This window comes from Armigeres subalbatus, chromosome 3 (genome assembly GCF_024139115.2).
Source record: "Armigeres subalbatus isolate Guangzhou_Male chromosome 3, GZ_Asu_2, whole genome shotgun sequence".
NCBI lineage: Eukaryota > Metazoa > Arthropoda > Insecta > Diptera > Culicidae > Armigeres > Armigeres subalbatus.
Genome location: NC_085141.1, coordinates 249,099,955 through 249,119,309, shown reverse-complemented (window position 1 = coordinate 249,119,309; position 19,355 = coordinate 249,099,955). Strand labels below are relative to the sequence as shown.

General features: G+C 38.2%; 1 protein-coding gene across 1 annotated transcript in view; it reads left to right on the top strand.

The window, feature by feature from the left end:
• The first annotated feature begins 18,185 nt into the window (after positions 1-18,185).
• The window catches only part of LOC134223341 (proton-coupled amino acid transporter-like protein pathetic), an 89,601-nt gene continuing 88,431 nt past the window's right edge, over positions 18,186-19,355 (top strand). Inside the window, exons 1-2 of the mRNA XM_062702489.1 lie at positions 18,186-18,350; positions 18,755-18,894. Of these exons, the coding sequence (XP_062558473.1) occupies positions 18,821-18,894 (74 nt within the window). The 5' untranslated portion in view covers positions 18,186-18,350; positions 18,755-18,820. The remainder of the gene's footprint in view (positions 18,351-18,754; positions 18,895-19,355) is intronic.

The following is a 19,355-nucleotide window of genomic DNA, read 5'->3' as shown; positions in this document are numbered from 1 at the left end:
CTTCGTCTAAGGGGAAGACTCAGATACAGGGTTTAAAACGGAAATTTCCAAATTCGAGACTGTCACAAAAATTAGGATAGATTTCAAACACTAATAGCGTCTTTATCTTATTTTCGACATTTGCTTATCAATCGATTCGGAAACCCTTCAGCAATTTGCCAATTCTATTGATACTATTGATTATCATTAATGCTTAATTTTTTTTCTACAACAAATATGATTTTGAAAAAGTATCACCGGCGCGTGCTTACTCGCAAATCTACATGCTGATACATTTACAGTTACATCAAACAACTGAAAACCGAAATACGCCACTCCAAAATTAAGAGGTGACAATGTTAGAAAGAGACAGAAGATAGGAAAAATAACACGGTGTGTAGTGCCTCCCTGAGTCACCGAGCCAGTTTCATTGATGGTAGCCGATCGTTAGTACTTCATATCAAATATCATATCATATCATAGAATCATATATCAAAGAATATTGTGGCCAAATTTCATAAAATTTGGTCAACAAAAACCCCCCTGACAATAATAGAACAAAACCTGCCAAAGCCGTCATTCCCCCTACTTCATACAAGAAAATTTAAACTGAGCGCCCAAGTAACATTTTAAGATTTATAACGCTCCATAAGAGGTTTTCATGACCAGTTGCGAATAAAACTAACAGCTCCACCGAAACCTCTTCAAAACATCTTTAAGATAGCATTCTGGCTAAATGGACCACTCTAGAAGAAGTTATTAAACCCATATTAAGAGTAGTAATAAAACGGCAATAAAACATTGTATATAATTTGTGGATATTCTATAGGAGGTTATAGTGACCATTATAAGAGTAATAATAAAACAATTTTGATTTCGTGTTTTCTAATATTGTTATTTCCATTCCACTCCCTTTGTTTTTAATTTCGATATATAAAAAACAGTTCTCCATGACTGATGTGCGAAAAATAATGCTTCTTATTTTATTTATGATTGTGAGAATTAATTAATTAATGTAAGTCATGTATTTTTAATAGCGGCTATCGAAGCTCATCATTACACCAATATGGCGACAGACATTTTTATGGAAACAAAAAAATCTGACGGTAAATAGCTTAATAGTTTTCGTGATAACCTCAATAATGCTCCGTGGTTACATCATGACCGTTTTAAACTTGTTATAAAACTTTGTCATGATTGCACTTCCCTGCAACAGATGGCGTTCGTTGCGATAACATGCAGCCTAGTGGTTGAAACGAGAAACACTATTTCTTCCAGCGGGCAGCGATGTCAGATCCATGAAAATGGATGCTTTCGATGAAATTAGTGTTTTTATGGATATATGTAATTTTTACCATTCGTATTTTTTGCTAGATGTACTTTGTAGGAATTAGATGTATGTATGTAGAAGAAAAAGGTAATATACATCATCTACAATAATGTGAAATGTGCATGTAAAACAAGAAAAACCCTTCATTTCTTTACTTTCTCATACAAACTCGAAATCCTCGTGTATAAATATAAAAGATATTTTAGTTACTAGATATAGATTGCCGCTGTCGTCGCTGTCCAGAACATCTTTTGCTGGCGAGGATAGGGGAGCTAAATGTCAAAGAAGGAAAATCCATACGATTTGACAGCTTGATACCCAACATGTTCCGGACAGCAGAACAAACGGGAACCGAAGCGACAATCTTTATCTATAGTAACTAAAATATCTTTCATAAATATAGCATAGATTCCTCATCGCATCACTAACAAAAAAAATTATTAAAAGACACAATCAACTCAATTGTATATATATTTCCGAGCATTTCATACGTACGTGTCTCATTTCCCAAATTGAAATCAAGTTAAACTTAAAAGTGACAGCACAATAAAATCCAAATAACCCTGCTCGCAGAACATTATTACTTTTGACACACATCGACTTGTTTCTGACAACCGTTTAGTTGGTGTTATTGGAAGCACCTCCAATGTTTATGACCGTTAAATTATTGATTTTTAACTGTCACTTTTAGGATGAGTTTTATTTCAATTAGCAAAATGTGTAGCATCATAATTAAATCTGAAACTCAGCACAACATGTCACTTAAAATATATCTACCTCAAAGTATCTTATTGCATGATTTACACATAAAAATATACAGCAACACTGCATTCCAAATTCAACATGGCGAAGTGATCGAGTCATGTTTGGTAGTTTTATGGCGGTGATTAAAATTGGTTTTATGGAGCATTTGAAAGCAGTAATAAAACAATTGTTAAAACATATAAGCTAACAAAAGTTTTAGTTTTAAAACATGGTTTATTACAGTTTTATAGATAACTTAAGAGTGCCATAAAACCTTTCTTAGTTAGCATTGTATATGGCCATCATAAAACAATAGGCTTTAATTATTCCCACAATAAAACTTTATTAAAATTCACATAAAACCCAATAGCAATAATTTTGTTACTTGGGCGCTGCTAATGTTAATGACGACGACCGCGCGACCCACACCATCGCCGGGAATAAAATTTCCCGTAGGAGCTCCGCCGATGCCGAAGGTGGTACCACGGTCTGCTCTCCGCGACATCTCGAACGAAATGGGTCGCGCGCGCGGTAGAGCTGCTTTCTTGTAATCAATTAAGTTGAACATGTAGCCACGCCCCTTTGGGGGGTGTGTGACGATTACACAATATTTGCAGTCATACACAGATAAAAATATGTTGTGATTTTAAATGTATTTTCATGCACATATTTGGAGCATGCAAATAAACTTAAAACTCAATCGATATCTCTATTATTTTAAATCGAAATAAATGTAAACGGTGCTTGCTTGTATAATTCAATCAAATTTAATAGAATATCGAATGTTAATTCGTTTGATGGGATAAGCTGCAATTTTACACGTCGTTGAATTTTCAAAATTATTTGCTGTGTACCGGACAACAAAGAGGCGGGACTAATGAGCCATCTTTATTGATTATAAGAAAACTGCTCTCCCGCGCGCGCGTGGCCCATTCCAGTTCGAGACAGCAGCACGTATGGACGTGTTTTGACGTAGAATACGTCCTTCGGGAAAACATAGGGGGGTCATTCTGTAGAATCAAATTTGAGACCGTCACGAAAAGTGGTCAGGAAGTATTGGCTAATAACTCAGTCATCTTCCAACCGATTTTGATGATTTTTGTATCAATCGATCGACAAGCTCTTTAAGATTTTGCACAACTATTAAAACAATTGAATAAAGGCGCTAAACTATTGAAAAATTGAATTTCGTTAGGCACTGTTGAAAACTTGGTATACACAGTTAATTGTCTACATTTCGGCTATTTGTCATCTGGCGCGAGAATTGCTAAATGTTAAAAATCAATATGGAAAAATGATTAAAGACAAAAAACCTATAATTACTGTTTTGAGTCGCTGTACTCTAATACGTAATTCTACGTTGATTTTGCGGTCGTGTCTCTGATACAACCTTCTACTTTTTTAATTTTTCGTATAAGTCGTCTGAGTGCATAAAATGTTCTCTACATGATAGAAGCCTTCCATAGTAACATTTTAGTTTTTTGTTCGCGCATTTTGACGTTAACTACGTCTAAGGGGAAGCCTCGGATACAGGGTGCAAAATGAAAATTTCCAAATTGGGGACCGTCACGAAATCATGTAAGATTTCAAACGGTAATGGCGACTTTATCTTTCGACGGATTTTCGAGATTTTGGTATTACTAGATTCGGAAACTTTCCACCAATTTGCTAATTGTATTAAAACTATTCATTATCAACGACAAACTATTGAAAATGTTAATTCTTTCCAAACCGGGTGAAAAATTCAAAAATAATCAATCCCGTTCATAAATCCCCAACACGGACATCAGATTGCAGTAAGGTACGGGCCTTTTGATCCACTGCTTCGTTTTTCCTGTGTATAAAAAGCCCCGTGTTTCGCGGAATGACGGCTTTGGCAGGTTTTGTTCTATTATTGTCAGGGGGGTTTTTGTTGACCAAATTTTATGAAATTTGGCCACAATATTCTTTGATATATGATTCTATGATATGATATGATATTTGATATGAAGTACTAACGATCGGCTACCTTCAATGAAACTGGCTCGGTGACTCAGGGAGGCACTACACACCGTGTTATTTTTCCTATCTTCTGTCTCTTTCTAACATTGTCACCTCTTAATTTTGGAGTGGCGTATTTCGGTTTTCAGTTGTTTGATGTAACTGTAAATGTATCAGCATGTAGATTTGCGAGTAAGCACGCGCCGGTGATACTTTTTCAAAATCATATTTGTTGTAGAAAAAAAATTAAGCATTAATGATAATCAATAGTATCAATAGAATTGGCAAATTGCTGAAGGGTTTCCGAATCGATTAATAAGCAAATGTCGAAAATAAGATAAAGACGCTATTAGTGTTTGAAATCTATCCTAATTTTTGTGACAGTCTCGAATTTGGAAATTTCCGTTTTAAACCCTGTATCTGAGTCTTCCCCTTAGACGAAGTTTACGTCAAAAAATCTGTAGCAAACATCAATTCTGACGCCATACAATTTTTTTCAGTCATAATGCGAATCAATTGTTTGCATGGTCTCCTTCCGATACTTGCTTGGGATTCAACTACCGACGTTAGCGTTGCGCTTTGAATAAAGTTCATCTCGGAACCGATTTCTGTTTCAATCAACAGGAAAATACAAAATTAGTCTCGCGGGAAAATTTCATGTTGTGCCGACAACATCCAAATCGTTGCAAACGCCACGTTAGTGAATAAATTGCTGTAGCAATCTTCCGATGACAGCCTATGCTCGGACCGGCACTAATGCTATGATTCCGCTACCGATGCCAAACAATTATGCTTTGTTCTATGAAGAAAGTTCGTCTAATATCAACATTCTCAATCACTAAAATCATACAACTCCGAATTACGCTAGAAAGTTTCACCGAAGAATTTTCCAGTTCCTAACGGTTGCACTTTAGGAAAATTATTTCAACTTAACCTTCCTCCCAAATATAATGATGGTCCTGAAAAGAACCGATTAATTGCCACTTATGTGCCTTATCAGCAGCCACTGGGCTGCGCGACCGCCATCCGATGATTCGGCTCAACGAACGCCGTCGATTGCCAGATCCGCCGAAGATGGGACACTGTTGAAATTGATGTGCTGCTGCTTCTACGACCGCCACCGCCACCACCACCGAAACACGGGGCTTTTTATACACAGGGAAAACGAAGCAGTGGATCAAAAGGCCCGTACCTTACTGCAATTTGATGTCCGTGTTGGGGATTTATGAACGGAATTGAATTTTTCACCCGGTTTGGAAACAAACAACATTTTCAATAGTTTAACGTTGATAATCAATAGTATCAATAGAATTGGCAAATTGCTGGAGAGTTTCTGAATCGATTGATAAGCAAATGTCGAAAATCCATCGAAAGATAAAAACGCTATTAGCGTTTGAAATCTATCCTAATTTCGTGACGGTCTCGAATTTGGAAATTTCGGTTTTACACCCTGTATCTGAGTCTTCCCCTTAGACGTAGTTTACGTCAAAAAAATCCATGCCAACGAATTCCAAAGCAATTCTCCGAACGATTTCTAAACAAATCTTCGAATGACTCCGGAGGAACTTCGAAGCAAATTAACGAGAGATTCTGAAGCAAATCCTCCATGGATTATGAAGGGTATCCACCAAAGATTCCCAAGGGTATTCCTTAACGATACTAAAAGGAATCCAATGTGAAATTTTCTGGATTCCGGTTGGAATACTTCGAAGATTCTGAAATTAATTCTTTAGATATTCCAATGAGAATTCTTCTCGGATGCTGTGTATCTGTGGAAATTATCATGCTGCTAGGCAAGCGGAAGTCTGCTGGAAAACTGTCACTCAAGTCTGTGATGGTTGACCCCATTTCTTTGACTGCTGGCAAAGTTTCACATTTGCTTTGATTGATATTTTGGTGGCTCTCCGTTGTTGTTTAAATCAAGTTTAATTTTATGCTTTCAATTCATTTAGATATTGCCTTTTCATAATTAACAACAAGTGCAATTTTACTGCCACACAGGAATCATTCTCAGAAATGAAATAAAAGCTCATTTGTCTTCCACACATTTCATTATGATATGCTGAATATGGGAGATAACTCTTTTGTCTTCAAACTTTTTCTGTAATTTATTATGCTATATGTTGAAAATTTATATCACTGCTAACTAAATTTTCAAATCCTAATAAAATGCCAAATTACCAATTTGGCCAAATGAGCCTTTCGGCTGTTTGTCGCTCTCCGCTAAATGTTATTTATGGTCAAGCCATTTTCGACCTAATACAGTTTCGGACAAACGTTTATCAAAAAGTTGTTTGGCCCAAATGGTCGTTTGTCAGAAAGGCCATTTGGCCGAGAATGTTGTTTGGCTAAACAGGTGGATATTTTTGACCATCAGTAATCATCATTTGACCGTTGGACCAAATGACATTTTCGATCAAATGGCCCTTTCTGTCAAACAACCATTTTTTGTCTTACAACCTATTCGGCCAAAACACCATTTCAACTAAATGACGTGTTTGAAAAGAGTACTTTTTCGGCCGAATTCTCAGCCGTACGTTGCTTTGGCCTAATGAATTTTTTAGCCAAACTGTTTTCCGTTGTATAACCGTTTCGCCCAAAACCTTCATTTCGGGCAAATACAATCCGGCTTGATGATTTTCAACTTAACGTATTATTCGACCAAATGGCTTTCTGATTTTCGGACAAATGAGCCTTCCTCTTTAATACGATTTTTCCATTAAATTTCCAAAGAATTTCATATGTACAATACAAAGAATTCCCTCCAGAAATCCAGAGAAATTCCTCCAAAAATCCTATTTTTTTTGTTGAAATACCGAACGATTTCCCAGAATTTTTTTTTAAATCCCGTTGGGTTCAATCAATTTGGTTAAAATTTTGTAAAATTTACCGTGAAAATTCCAAATAATTTTCCATAGAAAATTAAAAGAATCACATTCAATCATTCACACAATCACCACATTCACTCCAATGAATTTCCTAGGAACTTTTTTACAATTTGCTGTTGAAATCCAATTTTTATGTTGATGTCCACATTTTGAACAATCTGCCGCGGGAAATTTGAAGAATTTTCTGTGTAAAATTCACAAAATAATCAGAAACTTTCCGTGGATTTTCTCTAACATTTTCTTGTGGATACTTGAAACAATTTTCCTTAGAAATTCCAAAGTGCTTCCTTGGAAATTCCAAAGAGCTCACTAAACTTCATAGTAGTTGCTGAAAATAATTTTCAAATGAATATCGAAATTCAAAAGATTCTTCCTATGAAGTCTTGTAAACATCCTGAAAAAATGCAGAAAAAGGTCTTCAAGAAACAAACGTAAAAAATCTTCACGCCGCCGCCGCCGGCTTAAATGGCACTCGGCGTGACGCCGAAAACGCCGCCGCCGCCGATTTTTGGACCGGCGCACACCTCTAGCCGTTGGGCTTTCTTTCTTTCTTCTTTCTTCTACCTTCGTTGATTTGTTATTCTTTTTTCTTCTTCTACATTCCTTCTATCTATTTTTTTTTTCGTTTATTTCTTCTTTCTTTTTCTATATCCTTTCCCGTGTTTCTTTCTTCTTCCTTTTTCTCTTACTCCTACTAAACTAAACTACTAGTTTCCTGTAAAACACTTCTCACCCTTTTCCTAATAATACCCGAACTCCCTATAATCGTCTCTACAGAACAGAGAACATGTGTTCCAAATTTGGTTGAAATGGCGAAAAAGTTCCAAAGTGTTTAATTTTGGGAGTCTTCGTCGCATCTTCCTTCAATAGTGCTATATACAGGATTCTTTTTTCACGATTTTTTTTTGCTCTTAATTTTGATCGTGTGACAATTTGCCACCAAAATCTTTGCAACATGTTTCAAAAAATCCTAAATAATTCAAAGATAAATCACATGGTAATTAATGTTGAACCGAGAAATTGAACAACCCTAGGGTCTGTTCACAAATTACGTAACGCAAAAATCCGAGTTTTTGACCCCCTCCCTCCCCCTTGTAACAAAAAGTAACATTTTCGGTACCCCCTCCCTCCTCCATATAACGCGTAACTATGAAAATTTTAAAGGCAGATTTTTTTTCCTTTTCTGAAACATAAAGGTTTTGGTATTTTTTGAACACTGTTATAATACGAATGGCACATGATCAAAAATCAAGGATATTAAGAATGCAGCTAGTAGAAACGCAAATAGAATTTGCGACCATGACCATTCAAATAGTTTTTGAACATATCAGTTAAATTGAATATTTACATGGTTGAAGCTGGGTTGCCTCTAATAACTTTGGCTTTGGTTTGGAAGATTTATTCATGAAATACAATACTAATAAAAGCGTCGTTTCCGAGGTCGTTCTATAAAATAATATAATCTGTAGCAATCGTGAATATTCATCGTGACACAAAAATGCCTAGAAATTTAGCAACAATGTTTCGATCAAAACTCGCTGTCTCGTAGAATTAGAAAAAATACACCAAAATAGCCTGCTCTGACTACAAAGACTAACATGGTACAATTATGGGAAGTGTGGTAGTGAAGAGGATAGGTTGATGCGTATTCATCGTCAAGACATGTCAACGATTACTTCAATCAGTGATTAAAAAACATTTGAAATAAACTTTAATTCGCGTTATGCGTAACATTTGGTAGTACCCACCCCTCCCCCGCCTATTGGTGTAACAAAGTATAACGCAAGCTGGACCTCCCCCTCCCCCCAAAAGCGTTACGTAATTTGTGAACAGACCCCTAGGACCAGTGTATTGCCTTCTGCGTGAGCTATTTATTCTCTTGAGCACAGTAGTTATTCTCTTTCCACAAATGTTACTAGAATTTATATTAAAGAGTCAGTACTGAAACAGAAGAGCAAAGGACCGGTCCTATTGCGATACGTTACTTTCGAATATATTGCGGTTTTGCGGATTATAGTTTTCACAGTTTTGGGGAAATCGCGGTCGTTTGTGACGTTGATATAGTGGTTTATACACCAAGAGTTCAAGGATCATAGTTTACGGACATAACATCCCGTGTGGAGCAGTGCACAAAAAACGATCTACACCGCATCGAGTAGCGTGTGTTAACAGTGACTATATAGCATCCCACAACGGTTCGGCGAAGACAATAGTTCTGTGTGAAACAATAACTCGTAGTCTGTGGTGTTATTTAGTGATTCTCCTGCGTTTGGTCGAAAAGATCAAATGGATAACCCTTACGGCAACTACTCGTTTCCGCCCCCGTATCCACCGACCATGGCTAATCCACCACCGATGAATATCCATCCAGACAATACGTTCGCTCGTTTGGTGAATCAGTTGAATTTCTCGAACATGACCCTCGCAAATCTTACGCAACAGATGGGGGAAATGCGCACTGAAATGCAGTCCCTAAGGGAAGTCAATACTCGTTTGTCAAACGAACTCCGCATGAGTCGCACGAATCCTGAGCCACCAGTGGCAAGCACGCCGCATCGGAACAGCGTGAGGCAGAGTGATAATATAAACGATAATCATGGTGTTTCATATTGTGAAGACAATCGTAGAAACAATGACGATGTTTCCCTACACAGTGGTGCACGATACTCAATCGGTGGAAACATAGTGGACGGAGTGGCAAATGATATCGGTGGCAATATAGAAAATGAGCGAGTATATGAAGAACAAGCAGTGGCTGCCTCCAGCCGTGGACAACCAATCGGAGAGCAGTATTTAACAGTGAATGAAGTGGAATCAGCCTTCTACGAGTTTAGTGGCACTGAAGTGTATTCCGTCGAGAAGTGGATTGCTGACTTCGATGAAATGGCTGACTCTATTGGACTGACCGATTTGCGAAGATTCGTTCTGGCGAAGAAAAAGATGACTGGCCTAGCGAAGCTATCATTGGGCAGTGTGAGCCATATTACCGGTTGGAAGCTACTGAAACAGTTTTTGCTGAAGGAGTTCCAGAGAAAAGAGAAAAGTGCAGTTATTCATGAAGCTCTCCGTGCTTGGTGAGAATGTGTTGGAATACTTTTTGGTCATGCGTGAGATAGGAGCAAAGGCCGCAGATGCCATCATCACACATACAGTGAACGGCATTAATGATAATGGGCCTGACAAGACATTGCTGTACGGTGCGAAATCTATGGAAGAGTTCCGAGAGAAGTTGCGTATATATCAAGGTTTGAAGGATTCCAAATACGGTAGGGATAGCAGACCACACAACCCTCCAAACGAAAGTCATCGTAACTCTAACGGCAGAAGCTCGATCGTTAAACCAACGACGAACAGAATAAATAATGCGAGAAGTGTGATTTGTTACCGGTGCGGGGTTGACGGTCATATTGCTAAAGAATGTTCCAAGAAACCGTCCCAAGGAGCTGTGAATGTGTGCCAATCATTACCCGTACCAATACGCGGCACGTATATGGAAGTGAAGTTGAACACAGTACCGACGAGAGCATTCTTCGATTCAGGGTCTGATGTATCACTACTATGCACCAACTGGAAAAACAAACTCGATTTACCCATGATTACGAAAGATGCAAAGAAGCTGACAACTTTCAACGGTCCGGTGTGGACGCAAGGAACGTGTTGTGTGGAGGTAGAAGTAGAAAATGTAATTCTGCAGATTGTTTTCGATGTCCTTGATGCGAAGGACATGCCTCAGCCAGTATTGCTCGGAAGAAACTTGCTTCTCTATGGAGACGTCAACGTTACAGCGGAAGGAGCGAAGTTTCAACCAAAGGATGAGCTCTTTGTTTTGAGGATCATGGTGCAGGACGATACCGAAGAAGTACTAACACAAGTTCAAAATCCGGATATTCGCAAGGAAGTGAAGAAAATTATCAACAGTTACTCTCCGCAGCAAGTGTCAGATACAAAAGTCAAGCTCAAAATTGTCTTGAAGGATGAGGCTCCGATCCAACAACTACCAAGAAGATTAGCTCCACTAGAGAAAGACATTGCACAGATCCAAGTTAAGAACTGGCTAGAACAGGGCATTATACGCCCTAGCACCTCTGAATTCAGTAGCCCAATAGTACTAGTGCATAAAAAGGATGTAACCAGGCGCCTTTGTGTCGACTACCGCCGATTGAACAAGGTGATAATTCGCGATCACTTTCCTATTCCCTTGATCGAGGACATTCTAGATGATCTACAATCTGCCAAAGTCTTTACTACCTTGGATCTGGAGAATGGTTTTTTCCATGTTCCAGTGCACGAAGAAAGTGTGAAGTACACCGCATTTGTAACTCCGTGTGGGCAATTCGAGTTTCTGAAGGCTCCTTTCGGATTATCCACATCACCAACCGTTTTCCAACGGTTCATTAATGATGTGTTCAGTGAGCTGATTCGTGACAAAATAGTCGTGGTCTCGACATCGACGATCTGCTAATACCGGCCGAGAACGAGGAAGAAGCTTTAGAACGATTGAAGATGGCGTTGGACGTTGCTGAAAAAAACGGATTACGTATCAAGTGGAAAAAGTGCCAGTTTCTTCAAAGAAGAATTGAATACCTCGGTTATGATATATGCAGCGGAGAAATTCGACCAATTCTAGAGAAAACCGAGGCTGTGGTCAAGTTTCTGGAACCCCAAAACTTTCGAGAAGTTCAGCAGTTTCTTGGGCTAACCGGATATTTCCGGAAGTTCATCGAAGGGTACTCAATCAAACGCTGAAAGCAAAACTATGTTCAAGGCCTACCTTAAGTTTGTACCAACCGAGTGCGTTGACCGAGCTACATACTGACACCAGTAGGGTTGGTTTCGGTGCGATCTTGTTGCAGAAGTTCCCAGGCGAGAGTGTTTTTCATCCAGTATACTACTATAGCAAGAAAACATCTACAGCAGAGGCAAACTACACCAGCTATGAACTGGAGGTGCTCGCTATCGTGTCTGCCTTGAAAAAAATCAGGGTATATTTACTGGGAATCCCCTTCAAAATAGTTACTGACTGCGCCGCTTTCAAAATGACCATAGAGAGGAAAGAAATTGCACCAAGAATTGCAGGATGGGCGTTACTTTTGGAGGAGTTTGAATACACTATGGAACATCGACCTGGGATTAAAATGAAGCACGTTGATGTACTCAGCCGCAACCCTACGGTGCTACTACTGAAGTCGAACGTAATAGAAACGATCAAAGCGAGACAACGTAAGGACGAAAAACTTGGGGCAATAGTTTGGGCGCTTGACGTGGGCAACTATGGAGATTTTTTCATGGACCATGGAATCTTGTATAAGAACTTCCAAGGAGGCAAGCTGCTGGTGATTCCTAGTGAAATGCACAGCACCGTAATTAGGAGTGTGCACGACCAAGGACATTTCGGGGTAAAAAAAATGACCGAGCTGATAAGGCGGGAATATTGGATTGATGGATTGGCGACGAAGTTGGAGAAATATGTTTCAAACTGCATTCCATGTATCCTGGCTTCTCGGAAAATGGGGAAAAAGGAAGGATTTTTGCACCCTATCCAGAAGGATGAAGTACCGCTTTCAACGTATCACATTGACCACCTTGGACCACTAACAACTACTGGGAAACAATATCGATACATACTCTCAGTTGTTGACGCATTCAGCAAGTTTGTTTGGTTGTATCCCGTAAAAACCACTACAACCGACGAAGTACTGAAGAAGCTAGAGATACAGAAGTGTATTTTTGGTAATCCCAGACGCATTATTTCCGATCGCGGCACAGCTTTCACTTCGACGACTTTTGAAAAATACTGCGCTGATGGCTGTATTGAGCATCTACTAATCACAACAGGTGTACCTCGGGGAAATGGACAGGTAGAACGAATCCATGGGATAGTAGTACCAGCATTAGCGAAACTATCTATAAATAATCCAGATCATTGGTACCGTTACATCGGTGATTTGCAACGATTTTTGAACAATACTTTGCAACGCAGTATTGGGCGTACACCGTTTGAATTGCTGTTTGGCGTGAAAATGCGTTCACCAGAAGATCTTAAACTTGACGAAACTGTCGAACAAGAGTGGGTAAGACTATTCGAAGATTCTAGGGATAAAAGCCGCATTGACGCCAGAAACAATATTGCGCGAGTCCAACGAAGTATGAAGAAGAATTTTGACCGTACCCGTAGGAATGCCATCGACTACGAAGTTGGAGATCTCGTTGCCATCAGCCGAACCCAGTTCGGTACCCATCTGAAGATCGCGCCTAAGTTTTTTGGACCGTATAGAGTGATCAAGAAGAAGAGGAACGAGCGTTACGATGTCGATAAAGTTGGTGTACATGAGGGCCCTAACCGCACTTCAACGTGTGCGGAGTTCTTGAAGCGATTTGTGCCATCTGCAGAAGAGGACGATTTCGACACCGATGACGAGTTTACTGACAAAGACGTGCTGTCACCATCCGAGCCGGATGGTGGTCAGGTGGGCCGATTGTTGAACCGAGAAATTGAACAACCCTAGGACCAGTGTACATGCGTGAGCTATTTATTCTCTTGAGCACAGTAGTTATTCTCTTTCCACAAATGTGGAAAGCAAAGGACCGGTCCTATTGCGATACGTTACTTTCGAATATATTGAGAACTTGAATTTCAAAGCTACGTATTCAACTTTTTTCGATCTACCGAAGATTCCCTTCCCCAGCGCGGTTTTGCGGATTATAGTTTTCACATTAATATGCATGAAACATTTAGAATGGGTGCAACATTGAGAAAATCTAAATCGTGTAAAACAGAATCCAGTGTATTACAACTATAACTTTTCCTGTTTTTGAACAATGCCCAGAGAGTTAGGAATGTTTCCCACTCGACAAAATCGTGGACAGAACCGAGAATCAATCTCGCCGTGTCCGGATTAAAAAAAAACTACGCGTTTGCTCGCAAGGCTTACTGGGGACCCCTTGGTGATCTTTCTTCGTGGTTTCATTGTTGAGACTGGTGCCTCTGAAAATGCTACACCCAAAAAAATCTGCGCGTTGTTTCCACCTGAAAAAGTACGTAGATTTTTTCCACCTGAAATTCACGTAACTTTTACCTGATTTTTCGATAGAATTTTCATTCTACGTAAAAATCAGGTAAGTTGTACCTGAGTTTTGGATAGAATTCACCGGACAAGTAAGTTTCACCTGAATTTTCTGAAGCATTTGCAGTTACGTGTGCACGTAAAATGCACCTGAAAAATCAGGTGGAAACAACGTTTAGATTATTTGGAGTGTAGGTGAATTTTATTTGGGTTCTGGACAGTTTCACCTTAAGCCTTCTATCACTTTCTGAATTAAACTCAAATTAAGCATAAAAGTGACCGTTCAATAACTGCCGAATAACCCAGCTCACAGAGCAAAATTACAATTGAGCAATTCTCTGTGGAAACAAGATTTTTTTTTTCAAGATTTAAATTTTGTATTTTTTTATTACCCTGAAATCTTGAATATACATCCTCTATGGCCAAAAAACTGCATCATTGGTTTGCCATTTTAACTCTGGTGTAACTTTTGACATTGGCCTAAGCAAAAGCACCTTGAAAACTTTAAAAAAAATATAACTTGAAAACGGCTTGTCCGTTCATTCTGGTGTCTTTGGCAAAGTTTTAGGTAATCAATGGGGCTATGTGAAAAAATATACACTGTGAAAAAAAAATTTGAACATTGAAATTTATTTTCAAAATTTTCAACTTAAAAATTAATTTTCTTAAAACCATTTTTTTAATATTTTTTATTTTTTGATATGTTGTAGCAGATAATATATGTATTATTTTGCACTATGGGTCATGATGGAGAAATGATGGACAAAAAAGTTATAATTTTTTAAAATAAGTTGGTTTTTCAAAAATGGTTGAAATATTATTTTTACGTTTTTATCAATTCGATTTTATGAAAGTACGTTAAATTTCCAATGGAAAAGGTATACGCCTTTTTTTCTAAATGCAACCGTTTCTGAGATACAACGGTTTGAAGTTATACTAAATTTGAATTATGTCATTCCTAACATTTGTCGTTTTCTCTGTATGTTTACATCTGTTTTCATCATTTACCGACTGAATTTTTCCAAATTAATCGTATGTCTCGCTCGATTTCGATTATCTATCATATATAAGATACGATACCGGTGAAACATACAAATTAAAGAATCTATTTTGCCCAGAAGCATTGAATTGTTAAATAGCAATGTTCTTCCGTCTCACTTGGTTCAATTTCAAAACATTGAATGTTTAAGTAGCGGATGTTTATTATTATAAATATAATCATAAAAAAACAATATGAAAATACATTATTCGTGTTTATAATAAGAAATTTTATTGAAAAAAATTCGCTGTACGCTCAATTTTGTCACATCTAATAGGCGTATTTTGAAATTATTTTCAAATAAATAAACTTAAGAGAAAAAAATTCAACAATTTTATGTACGCATACATTGAAGGAAGGGATGAATATTGAAATGCATTACAAACAACTGAGCCAACTATTTAATTTCCTTTGAAATTTTCGAATGTAGTAAAAAATTAGTATGGGAAAAACTTTTTTCAATTTTTTTGATAGGCCGCCCTCTTATTAGGTTTTATTTGATGCCCTGATGCTATGGACAAAATTTCAGCCAAATCGGTCAACGTTTGGGCGGTGCTAAACTTGTTGAAAGTTTATATGGAAAAATGTATGCAGAAACATCCAAAAACAGTGATTTGCAGTTGGGCGGCACAATTTACGATCTAGAACCATGATACTCATTCAGACCCTGAAGAATTCAATACAGAATGTTATGCAGAAAACTGCGAGAAGATTAGAGTTTGCCCGGCTAAGTTATTAGCATTTCTCTGAAGTGGGGTTTGAGCAAATTTCGTTTCTTTTACCTTTGAAAAGAAATTAATTCACCCCTACAACACTCCAGTAAAATGCTAATATCTTTTCCTAATAAACTCCAATCTTTTCGCGGTTTTCAGCAAAACATTTTGAATTTAATCTTCAGGGTCTGAATGAGTATCATGGTTCTTGATTGTAAATTGTGCCGCCCAACTGCAAATCATTATTTTTGGATGTTTCTGCATACATTTATCCATGTAAACTTTCAACGAGTTTAGCACAGCCCAACCGTTGACCGATTGGAATGTGGTCCTTCGATGATTTTGGAACGCCACCTAGCGGTGGAAGTCAAGGTTTACTGAACAACGCACATAAGACAGAGCAGCATCGCATGCTTTGCTTTCTCTTTCTGTCGCCCTGGATATACGGAAGTGCCGTTCGTCGATTGTTGATACACAAAGAGCCAACTTTGAAATTTGCAGTTTGTTCTATGATGTCTATCTGTTTTGTGGATTCAGTCCATTATTGTCTGTTTTTGATTTGTAGAAGCAAACTATCAAAATCTGTACGGATAATTTGCAGACACCCTGTATCAATATAACGAGCTGTTTATTGATTATTCTATTGTGCATTACTCGATACATTTCATATTGAACGAGAAAGGCGCCATCACCGCCAGGTGGATTAATCTGGGTTTTTGAACAAAAGTCTTTATCCAGATTTTTACGTAACTCATATATTTTATCTAAAGTGAGTGGCACCTTATATGTACCTAATTTAAGTGAATGGTAGCCTTATATGCTCATAATTTAAATTTATTTTGAAATGTGTTAAAATGTTTTTGTCTATCCGCCTACATAACTCAAAGCTGATATCAAGGCTACAACATCAATGTTTGTGTTAAGCCAGTGTCAATTATTTGGAAAACTGACCCAAAATTTGGCAGAGCTAAACGAGCGTGCGACCTTTTAATATGAGTGACTTTTTCTACTAAAAAATATTAACTAACAGAATTTGGCACTAATATTTTACCAGTTTTCTACTTCCATGTCTGTTTGGCAAATGTAACAAACTCATTGCTAATATGTAATAAAAATTGCTATGCTAATAAAAGAAATCTTATGAAGGTTTGAACGATCTTCTCTGAGTTACCATACCATGCGATTCAACACATTATTTACGTTTTGGGCAATGCGTTAGGCGTGATGTCTCAATTACAAGTTCAACGAAAAGTGTTTCAGGTGTGTTCCACCCGTAAAAACTCACTGCTTACCTGAAAACAATACAGAGCTTTTTAATTCAATCAAAATTTGTTTGTTTAATACTGTCCAAACAACACATTCGAATGACAGAATAGGATACACAATCAACAACAAGTGATAGCATGAATGACTATGATGATTTTGGTGGAAAATTTACTGGTAGGCGCGCTCGAATTTTCCTGTTCCTTCGTGTTTTTCCGTGCCCTTTGAGGAGTTAATTATTTGTGATATTTGTCCACAACTAACTTAATACAAGCGAAGGATATGGTAGTGAATGATTCACTCTAAAAATTTTCTTCAACTTTTTAAAATGAAAATTAAGCCCATCAATTTTGACATTTCCACAGCTCTTGAATTTTCTCACAAGGTTTTTTGACATGTTCCGTTTTGCAAGTGCGTTTGTCCCGTTTTTTCACCGAAATGATCTGGTCAGCCTTTTAAAACTGAATCAAGAAAAATTCAAATGCGTTTTCAGGTAGGAAAGTTCCCATGTCGTGATCAAATAATCTTGGAATTTTTTCAAACAAACAACACACTCCAGTCGATTTATTTGACGTGAACTGCTATTGATATCCATGATGCTGCTTCCTGTTGGCATTTCGTTCTATTAGTAAGATGAAACAAATAGCCGATATTGAATAAACTGCATGGAAAACCCCATCACTACAGGTCTGGAATGCTGACACCTAGTTCAAATTGATCCTATCAAAGGTCTGACATTATCTGTTTGCCAAGCAGAGGACGACAATCCAGGCGAAATCTACCCCCAACATTGCTCATATATCACAAGTCATATAAGCCCATAAAAACACGAACCGCTTAAAGATTAAAGAGCCGGGAAATTCTTATTGAACAATCTCAATTGCCATTATTTGCACTTATTGCCTTAGTAGTCACTCACCTGTTGCTACTGACTGTATCTAACCATCATGTTCTCGTCGAAGGTGCGAGAGAGGAGCGCGGGCCAAGCCATAAGATACTGTCGGTCGGGCAGATAAAGTCATCGTCAGCGGCAATCCTCGCCGATCGTTCGCGCATTGTGTTCATGATAGCGCCTCTCATGCTCACCTGGCCGGGCCCGCGGGTTGCGAGGGTGGAGGGGTGAGGTCCCTCCAGCCTGATGGATGGAAGCATTCGGTTCAACTTTTTGATATGGTCAGCGATTGACAAATTTTTCGCTCAGTCGTTCGCGGAATCTTGTCGTGTACGGTACGGTTGAGTTATTTTTCCGGTGCGCGGTAGTGACGAGTCTAAAACCCGCGAACTTCTCGCGTTGACAGGCAAACGGACTTTTTTTATTGTTTCAAGTGGTTACCTTTCTAAATAGCGAAGGTGATTATCGCTTCCGCGATGATGGATATGATCTAAAGTGGTGTTAATAGAGCAACAATTGAGCTGGATAACCCGTTCTATCTATTTTTTGAATTTCGTTCATCTGAAAGTCAATCGGGAGCACATGTAACTGCCGGATATCAGCTTGATTGATTTCTGACAAACGGTTCGATGAAGTGATTCAAATTTGATGTGCTGACAGAACAATTCTCATTATTTTCGCTAAAGAATCATGTATAAATAGATACGGATATTAGTTCCAGTAATTCAAATTCAGTTGTGATATCGAAACACTTGTTGCTTCTTCATCGATCCGGCCCAAAAGTTTGTCTGGCTCTAGCGCACCCAAGCATCAGTTCAAGGAGGCGCTAATCAGTGTTTAACCTTCTTGCATCCACTTGCAGACGCACGGCAAACGCAGTCTGGCATAACGGCCTACAGAAATTAACGACGTCCATAGAACTGCCAAAATGACTGACGAAAAAGTAAAACCGAATCCCGATCCTGCGATACCGCAGTTCGTTGCCAGTGATTTTAATTCAACGTGAGTATAGAAGTGTAACTAATAAGCTAAGTTTTTTTTCGCGGGATTCCTACTGTGCTCTGTTGAGAAAAGCTAGACGGAAGCATTCTAAGGATTATTGTAAGGGTTTGGTTATTTCTTATTATATATTTAAAGAGGGCGAGTATTTCATCCTCAACTGTAAAGTTGTCACCAATGACCTGCCCTGCTTATAACCTTCCAATTTAGGTCGCAACGCAAGACTTGTATCTATCAAGACCAGTGTTGGTAAAATCATTCTCAAATTTGAATCTTCTCACGAGGAAACAAAATCGCATCAATTTATTTATTTGCAAAACAAATCAAATCGCTTCTAAAAGCGTTTATACATGCAATAAAATCCATTGCTTCTTCTTTTATTTTGTGAAGAATGGCAATTTATTGTTTCCAACAATGAAAACACAAAAGAAAATCCTGCAATTTATTCAAACAAATCTCGCTTA